Source organism: Triticum dicoccoides, chromosome 5A, assembly GCF_002162155.2.
Source record: "Triticum dicoccoides isolate Atlit2015 ecotype Zavitan chromosome 5A, WEW_v2.0, whole genome shotgun sequence".
Taxonomy (NCBI): domain Eukaryota; kingdom Viridiplantae; phylum Streptophyta; class Magnoliopsida; order Poales; family Poaceae; genus Triticum; species Triticum dicoccoides.
The window spans coordinates 261,900,950-261,910,726 of NC_041388.1; the positions used below are offsets into that span (position 1 = coordinate 261,900,950).

General features: G+C 44.8%; 1 protein-coding gene across 2 annotated transcripts; it reads right to left on the reverse strand.

Moving 5' to 3' along the window:
* Positions 1–5,365: 5,365 nt before the first annotated feature.
* LOC119300902 (cell division control protein 45 homolog) lies at positions 5,366–9,519 on the reverse strand. Of its 2 annotated transcripts, none has more exons than XM_037577804.1 (3): positions 7,249–9,519; positions 6,077–6,281; positions 5,366–5,823 (listed from the first exon to the last, which is right to left on the reverse strand). In XM_037577804.1, exon 1 carries the CDS (start codon positions 9,365–9,367, stop codon positions 7,553–7,555), a length of 1,815 nt encoding a protein of 604 aa, XP_037433701.1. In that variant the 5' UTR covers positions 9,368–9,519; the 3' UTR covers positions 5,366–5,823; positions 6,077–6,281; positions 7,249–7,552. The 2 variants fall into 2 exon arrangements, with proteins under 2 accessions (XP_037433701.1, XP_037433702.1); XM_037577805.1 differs by having other exon boundaries at positions 5,372–5,823; positions 6,077–6,180.
* Between the last annotated feature and the right edge of the window lie 258 nt (positions 9,520–9,777).

A 9,777-nucleotide genomic window follows, 5' to 3' on the forward strand; every position in this document is an offset into this window, starting at 1 on the left:
TGTCGGCAAGGCAGATGGTCCCTGATCACATTCACTGCAAAAGAAAATGATCACACTCGCTGCAAAAGAAGAAAACAACTCCCAGATTATAACAAAAAAATAATACTTCCTCCGTCCCACAGTATAAGATGTTTTTACAAGCTACGTTAACTTGCAAAAACGTCGTATATTACGGGACGGTGGGGTAACACATAGCCTTTTCAGCCCGGATTATTTGGGGAAAAGATGAAGCATTTCTCAATGCATGGTTAGTTATTTAACTATCTGCTTCCAAAAGAAAACTACACGGATTTAAAAGCTATTAACCGAGCAAGTATCTTTCAGGAAAGATACCGATATATTTTGCACAAGAATTAACAATGATTGCTCCTGGCTAGTCATCAACGTCGCTTGAAATGCTCTGTTAGCTTGTAGTACATCAGGTAAAGCAACAGCCAGTACGGCAGAGCATGGTCATGAATATCCAGGAAAGAGATGATCAATTACATGATTAAGACATGGTCTGTGGGGTGTCCCTGGATCTCCGTTGTGCGTCCCTTCCGTGTCATGTGCACACCCTCCTCCACAGTAGTTACTCGCTAAACGCTACTACTTTGGCCACTAGTTTCTATCTTACATGTTGTGAAATGACTTCTGAAGACAAGTTTCTGCATATGATTATTAAATATTTATTCCGAATATTTTTTGTCAGATTTTCAAAAGTTTGATTTCATTTATGGAGCAACAACTTTTGACAAAATTAGAGGGAGTACAATGCGATGTAAAAAAAAATGCAAGTATCACACCTGCATTTGGATGCAGTCTTAGATCAGAGGGTGCACTTTTTTCGAGAACAGGCGCTTTTATTAAACTCAAAATGTATCGAAAAAAAGATCAGAGAGTGAAATGGCCTGGCTGAGTGATGAATTTTGCTTGTTCAAAGCCTAGCTAGACTGGGTAATCTCAACTAGTCAACTGCAGCACCCTCACGGCCTCACCTTACCCAGCTAGCCCGGTCCAGGCATCCAGCTATATCTTTCCCATCAGCTCAGGCTGGACCAGTATCGAACTATCAGCAGGACCAAGCAAAGACTTTTCCTGGCCCAAGCAGGGATGCAAAAACAGGCGAAAACCAGTGGGTATACCGGTTTCACCTGTTTAGGGACATTTTTAATGATTGGGCAGTATGCTGTTCAGTAACTGTGAATTTATGATGAGAACAGATGGTTACAGACGCTCTTATAATCCAGTTTTTTTAAAGGCTGTTTGGATTAGAGATATTTCTCTAGAGTTTTGGTAATTAGTCCAGATTTGAACTACTCCATACTGAAACTCCAGAAAATAGAACCTACATACAATCACCTCCTCTAAGGTTACAACAGAAGGGAGAAACCAAATTTTATGTCCAGTCAAACCCCATGACAAGAACAGCTCCTAACATGGGAGTTCTTGAGCGGTTCAGCCAATGGTAGTCAAACTCCATGACAAGCACAGCTCCTAACATGGAGTTCGCGAGCAGTTGAGCCAATGGTAGTGAAGCTCCATGACAAGCACAGCTCCTAACATGGAGTTCTTGAGCGGCTCAGCCAATGGCGGGAGCGTTAATCTCGTGTTTTTGCAAAGAAAAGAAGCATCATCACTGTCATCATCAGCCATGTCAATTTAGACAGAGCACGCTGCAGTGATTTTCAGCAACGACTGACTCGGGGTATACACATCTCAATCTCGACGTAGCCGTCGCATTACAGGCAAAGGTGGCCCAGGGCAGGGCAGGGCAGTGCACGATATGTCGCACGTGTAACGCAAGCCCAATGGAGTGTGCCAGGGCAACCAACAGAGCAGGTGGCAATTAATTAGGAAAGAATGGAAGATCTGTTTGTGTTACCTGGGCGGAGTACATGGACGACCTCCTCCATCGAGTCATTGACCATCAGCAGAAACTTCTTGCAGCAACACAGTAACCACGAGAGTGTCCCCGAGTAACCACCCCCTCTGCTTTTCACAATGTTTGTCCCGCACACATACCTAGCAACAGCAGTAAAAATGGTGTTCAGTTCTCAAACTGGAAGTAAAACAGCTCCAAAACGGAGAGGGAAGAATTTCTGAAGAACTTGGTCATGTGCAGATCACTGTGAGCAGTCACCACTATCCACCAATATACTGCTTTTATTCTGTCATTCCAAAAAACACTGAAGTCTTTGTTCAGAGCCATACCTTTTAATGCCCCAGAAACTCACTCTGCAGTCTGTACCTACACCGTCAATTGACAGACATCAGTCGCCATCTTTGGTCTATCAACATAAAGGCCCGGACTGGGAGTTGAACCCTGTTTATCCCCAACTGGACCCTAACAGATGGCCTCAGGAGGAAGGATACAAGGCCCTTGAAAGTGATTCGTATAATTGTGAAGGATAATGTCACCATCAAGTATTCAATTGGCTCTTTACTAGATATAGGTGATATAACAAGAAAGATACAAAGACCCAAACATTGTTGTGCATGGACCTTTGACTTGAACAGAACTGCAGGCAACTTAATAGTAAAACTTTCCAGTCCAATTCGGAAAAAACTATCTTTAATTTAATTTACACTGTACTGAAAGCTTGCATGAGGTGGCTAGACTCATTTTGTGTTTTTTCCCACTAATTCCAGTTTATTTTGTCAAGGACAAGTTATGTTTTTATAAGGTGAAAAATCAATACTGTACATGCATAGTTATTCAAGAAATTACAACCATCTGGCCCCTAATTACACAAGAAACTACTATGTCTACAAGGCCATGAGGTGAGATCCAAATATCCCCATCAGTGTAATAATCACCAATTAGTGTAGTTGCTACATGGTGGGCCTGGTATTGCCTCAATTTAGGGAAATCTATACGGAGGGAACATTGCACATACACCTGACACTTGATGACTTAATTAGACTAATACCTGCAGAGAATAAAATTGTAAAAAAAAATATCAACCGTTACAAATCATTCATTCTGCGAGACCAGATTAGTTTGACCTAGTGGAATCATCATTTGAATGCTTAAAACAGTTCCAAACTAATTAACCTATGATTAAACGTGAAATGGCTTGGAGAACTGGAAAAAATATCCTGTTATTCAAAGAACTCCGGCTCCAACTAAACTTGTGCTTGTGCAAAACACAAATACTTTTCTTTTAAATGGATGCATCCAAAGATACAGATCAGGGTACCAAAAGGGGGCAAGATCAAGCACATGGACCAACTAAGACGAATCATGCCAAACAAGACTACTCTAAAACAAAATACAGATGCAGTTGCTGATACAAATGAAAAGAGCATGGGATACAGATGACAAGAGAACAGCCTGCAGTGTTTTAGGTCGAAAGGTTGTCTCAACAAGGACACCCTTGGGTAGTGCTTTAACTTCCTCATATCTTAGCTCACATGAAAGTACTAGTCTTCCACATAATCATCACAAAGAGTTAGTAGCTTACCTCCCAACTACTAACCAAAGCAGCACTGAAAGGACCACCTCAGCCATCCAATTCTTTTACTTTGTAGCAAGAGCATCACAGACGAACTGCTTCCAGTTGAATCCTTAATAATCATACTAATACCACCTTACTGTTATGACTTATGAGACGTGTTATAGATGCCCTACGTTTCAGTAAATGTAATCAAGCTCAACGTACATCCATGAAGTGCAAAGGGCTCCACATGCCAGTGCATTTAGATAATTCACCTACCCGATGGAACTAGCAAATCTGCAAAATTACAGTAAGCAACCCTTGTGTCTGGAGTTGCAGGATCTCGTGTGTACAAGAAACGACAAAAGTGAAAAATATATGCAAGTTGAAGATAACCATAAAGATCCTTTAAAAAGGAAGATAGATACAAATGGAATCTGCAACCGCTATGATAGGCATGTATGCATTTCAAGACTACTAACCAAACTAATGAATATGCAGAAGAACATATGGCACACTTGCTTATTAGTAGTTACTAGTTAGGATCAGCATTTAGCTCAAAAAGGCATTACAATTTGCAGAAAAATTGCGGCTTTCTGTTAACCTACTAATAATGCATTTGCTTCAGTCATTACATGTTCATTGTAAAATTTTCACCTACATATTGTTCCCAGTAAAGGATGCTTCTATTTTAAAAATGTAATTAGGTAACTCAGCAAGAATATGTTTAAACAACAAATTAAAATAAAATAATATCATCCTCATAATCTTATTTTATTTGTCACGTCGTAGGCACATACACGTCTATTGTAGACAATTTTGTAACCACCTACTCAATGCAGATTTTCCCCACCAGCACACTATCGATAGCCTTGATATGGCGTTTAAGAGGCTATGAAACATGCCACATTGCCTGCTATCTGTTCCAGCTAACGTGTCAAGGTCCTACGTCATAGCAAAGAACTAGACTAAGATATCGATCCACTTGCCACAAACTAGAGTGCAAATTCAAGCTAAAAAAGTAGCACTATCAGCCCGTTGGAAACATTAATATGAATTCATCAATAGACCCATCAGTTGATTGTATGTTTTGAGAAATAAGAAGTCTGGGATGTGTGGCTATCATCTCCAGTTATGATGAGTCTCAAAAGCTGTCACGAAGCAGTAGTAACATCAGTTCCCACTTCCCAGACTTCTCTATGAGGTTAAGGATAAGTCAATATTCCTTTGATTTACAAGAATTGTAGCCAGTGCAAACCAAAACTGGTTATTCTCCACGCCCTTCTCTCAAAAAAGCACAACTTGCTTGTCTGGAAACCTTCAGCACATTAACCTTTCAAGAACTGGACAAGCGATCTCAGAATGCCATCGGCTTGAATTGAAATTAGTTTTAAATGAACAAATGATAGAGTGTGCCTAGGGATTGAACAGATGTTAAGATCATTTTTGCATCTCACGGTGAAAAGAGGGGAAATGGAAACATCAGCACAAAGAGAGTAATGTAAAAATTAGTAACTCGAGAATTGTTTTTCACCAACATAAGCAAAGTTAGTGCCATAAATGTCCTAACTGATTGGTTTGATTGTTGATTGATTCATTTATCAAGAAAGATAGAGTTGACTTCTGTTGTAGACTACCAGCCAATGGACAACTCCATTACGACTTCTGACGTATGATTTTAAGTTACAACCATTGCACTCTGAAAGCCAAGAGGAAGTTGTTTTATGCTCAACCTAGTTGCTCTTCCAAGTTAACCATCAATTTGTATTTCTATACATCGAGAAATCAAGGTAAATACTTGATGAGGTACTACATTTCCCTGCAGAAAAAGGAAATGAGGTACAGTTGCAGTATGGGCTAACATTGCAATGCCAGTGTGATCATGACTTATTTGCAGCATTATGTAACCTGTCAATCAAAATTTAAAAGGGTAGCATCACACCAATAACTATTCCAGTTGCAAGGAATTGGGATGGGTCCACCAGTTGATTGCAATTCCATAAAACTGATAAAAGTATCAAGTTGCACAATGAATTGTGCAGTTCAGTGATTGAGAACGACCAGCTTAACCTGAAGAAGCCCAGCATGTCAAACAACACAAAAAACCATAGGTAGCCTGCAACATGTGGATATATTTTGTTGAAACAGACTTTTCTGATTGAAACTAAGTAGCACAGACGGTACAAAGCTCCCTTCAAGATGTGGTCTAAGACTGCTCACCGTTTCCAATCAGATGGACACCATCTGATATACTGATAGCAACCCAGGGTAACAGTGCACAGTACATCGTTTGATGTCTTTGTCAGTCAAGACTTCAACTCTCCATATGTGGCATGTGTACTCATCAAACTTAGCTAAGCGGTTGGCAACATCCATCAACCTTCGTCAAGACTCAGTTTCACACCTAGAACAGGAAAATGCGGAGAGAAAATTCTTGGGAGGGGGCATTTTTGTGCAAAGAAAACTGTAAATAGAAGCCTAAAATTCACGTAACAATATACTGCTGTGTAAAATTTATGATACCGTTGTGTACAGATGATTGGGAAGAAATGTGCAGTGATTGATTTGAGAAGAACTGTGCAGTGATGGTTTGGATGAAATATTTCGCTTCTAACAAACCAAGACGGAGCAGCTGTGTGGAAAGAAGACGAACTTACATTGAACTATGGGGGATAGAGAAACGTGGGCCTGTTTATCAGGTTTGCAATCCTGCTCAGTGAATTGGCCCACGAGTGATACAATCTTCCACGGCCCACCATGACTGCATTCTACAACGCGTCAACGGTATCCTCAAGGAATTCTATCTCAACTATGGTGGGGACTGTATGTAGAACTGCCAAAGTGTAAAGTAGCAGAACCTACCTGCACAAGGAATGTAGTACAAATGATTCCTTAGGAAAAAAATCCTATAGGATTCAATCCTACGAATAAAACAACCAATATAGGAAAAGTGCTAAGGATTCTAATCCTCCAAAAATCCTATGCAATTCCTTTGAATGAAAGGAGCACCGGGGAGGTGTCCCTAAACTGGCCACTATGATCTGGACAAGAAAAGGTGGGACAGGAACAGAGGAATAGCAGTGACTAGTCCTGATGATCTACCACAAACAAATGTCAAGCATAGAACTACAGAATGATCATAGATAGCATCGGTTGGATCTTTGCACGGACAGTGTCCTTATACTAACTTGATAGATGAAAGATCACTGACAAACACCATGTGTTGACATCTCGGCACACTCATCAAATATCTATGAGTCTGTCTGGTTCAAGATAAAACCATGATTTTCTGACAACACGCTAAGGATTTCTATCAACAGTATGCGAGCACATGAATGAATCAAATCACTGTAACAATATCGCAAATCAGCCAACAGGGCCTCTGAGTCACACAAATTGCAAGTTAGATGTCTCATAAAGTACCCTATGACACTTGTTCTTTCAGAGTTCAGACTAATTACATGTTCAGAACATTTGGGCAGAAAAATGACAGTTCATCCATAGCCCTGTGAACGACATGATAAATTGGCCCTCTGTAACAGAAGTCCTGTTCAAAATTGCTTGCTCTCATTGTAAGAATGGTATGAAACTTTGTAAGAATGATTTCAAGTAGCTAAGCTAAAAATTGTTTACAAACATCAATTCTGTCAGGTAAAGAATGGCAACATAGAGTAGAGTAACGCGTGTTTGTTTGCACACTAAAAACTTGACACAACTTTATTGATACAGAAACAAATACAACATTATCCTACAATAAAGCTGCATGCTTATGCAAGTACAGATACAAACATCCATTCTATCAGGTAGAGAAACCAGTAAGCAAGTGTACCTTGCCCCTTGTATGTCAGAATCAGGTTGACATCTGAATCTGCTGGATTATCCTTTGCTAATGGGGCAGTTGGAGAGTGGAACAAACTCTCCTCTATCACTAAAAACATGATCGCCAAGCAACTCAGATGTTGCAGATTACATTGTTTGTCAGGCTGCTATTTGTAATTTGGTGAAAATATCAGGTGGACAACATGGCATGCACCACCATCCTCAACCAGTCAACCTCCTTTATTTAGAGAGAACAGGCCTCAGGTTTCCCATCTTGGGAATGAAAGAATCATCAGCATGGGGCGAGCATGGCATCAAAGCTTCTCTGTTAACCGAATCATGAAAGAACTGACAGCAACAACATCAAGAACAATCCATGATGACTCAAACATGTCATGGAAATAATCAGCACCAATCTCCTCTGCCGCTGACCTAAATGCGTTACCGAACGCGTTCCCCTGAACTGCCCCGAGCCTTGGCTTCCCACATACACCAATGACCAACACCTTCTCAGGCTCCCTTGCTAGGCAGGCACAGATTAGCGGCTTCATCCTTGCACCCCTCTCCTTCAGTGCATCCATCAGAAAGAAACAGAACTTGGTAAGTGCCTGCGGGTGGCACAGCTTAGCAGTGTCCACTGGATCATCAAGCTTCACCCACCGGAACTTCTTTGCACTCCGTATGAATCCACTCTTGGTGATGGCTGAGCTTCCCTGCCTCAGTATCGCCATCTGTATCTCAATTGCAGATTGCATTCCTTTTCGCAGCTGATCCACATTGCTCAACGACAACGCAGAGTATGCAACCCAAAATTGCTCAGCAGCACAACACTCCTTTGAGTCCTTGGACTCAGCATTCAGGGATTCAAGCAAAGCTGTGACGCCATACACAACATCCGCAGCAGATACCTTGGATCTGTAACCGTGAACCCTCAGGAAGCTCCGGTAGTAGAACTCAGTGAGCCCATACTCAGGCAGGAACCGATCAAATTCATCACGCATCTTGCGCTTGACCTCCATGCTCATGTACTGGAACCTCTTCTGGCAGTCGGCGAGCGGGAACCCCATCCTCGCCAGGAGCAGCTTCAGCTTCTTCAGCCCGTTGTCACTCCAGGTCTTGAGCTTGGTGGCGACATATGAGGAGCAGAGCATGGAGTCGAACAAACTCCACTCCCGCAGCAGCATCAGCCTTGGCTCGTCCTCATAGGCGATGCGGGAGGCCTCCGGCGCCCGGATCTTGGTTCCATCCTTCAGCGTGACCACCGACCCGAGGCCGGACGGGTCGAGGTTGCCGGATCCGTTGATGTGCTGCTCGAGCTCCATGACGGCGGCCTGGTAGCGCTCGTTGGTGATGCGCTCGTGGACGAACTGGTCGGTGAGGGAGACGCAGGCGAGCCAGAGGAGCTCGTTGGTGTTCCTGCGGAGCGTGTGGGCGAGCTCGTACATGAGGCACCCCGACGGCTTCCCGTGGAAGGTGCCGAGGCGGTAGTACTCCCTCCGCAGCTTGCCGAACAGCCTCTCTGGGTCGCCGTCCGCCTCCCCGTCGTCCGAGAGCCGCCGCCTCTTCCTCCTCCCTCCCTCGGCATCGGAATCGGAGTCGGAGGCGTCAGAGTCCTCGTCCTCCTCCGAAACACGGAGGTGCTCGTCGGCGTCCCCGTCGGCGGTGAGGTCGGAGGCGTTGGCGAGGGAGGAAACGTCGAAATCATAGGAGAGATCGGCGGTGTGCTCGTCGTCGGTGGTGAAGAGCACGACGACGCGGTCGTTGGCCGCGGCGAGGTTGTGGAGGTGGACGGGGCGGTGGGAGTCGACGACGAACACGGTGGAGGCGGGGGGCAGGATGCCGCGGAGGTCGCGGTGCGCGCCCCAGTTGATGAGTAGCAGGCAGAGCGGCTGTGACGCGGAGAAGGAGGCGAGGAGGGTGGCGGCGGCGGCGGCGGAGGCGACGGGGTAGATGGAGAAGCGGATGGAGTCGGCGGAGAGGACGTGCGCGAGCGCCTTGAGCGCGCAGAGGGAGTCGGCGTCGGCGGCGGAAGGGAGGATCAGGAGCGGGGAGGAGGCGGCCGCCGCGGCCGCGGCGGCGGCGGCGCGGAGGCGGGCGTAGAAGGAGTCGGCGCGGAGCTCCCGCACCATTGGCGCATCAACGGGGGAGATCGAGATCGAGAATTTTCGGTGGAGAAGGGGCGGGGGAGAGGAATGCTGGAGATCTGGGAATGGAGTTTGGATTGGGGGCGCTTTGTGGGAGCGGCGAGCGCGGGATGATTTCGGAATTTTGGTTTTGGGAGGGAACGGCTCGCGTCTTTCGGTTTTCGAACTCCAAATTTTCGGCTTTTGGGGATAGGAATCGCGTTCCGGCTCGTCACTGGAGCAGGGTCGCTTGTGCCGCCCCGATGTTTCATTTGATGACACGCGGGACCACATTCCGGTGGGGCGGGCTTGTCATAGGGGAGAAACATTCCGGTGGGTTGTTCACTGATGCGTAATAGTCACTACTGCTGGTAGATAGCTGGGCTGGCTCTGACCTAATTGCGAGGCCGCATGGG

Bases quoted from the DNA above. Each gene is read 5' to 3' on its own strand.
- LOC119300902 (XM_037577804.1), bottom strand. From the start codon at position 9,367: ATGGTGCGGGAGCTCCGCGCCGACTCCTTCTACGCCCGCCTCCGCGCC.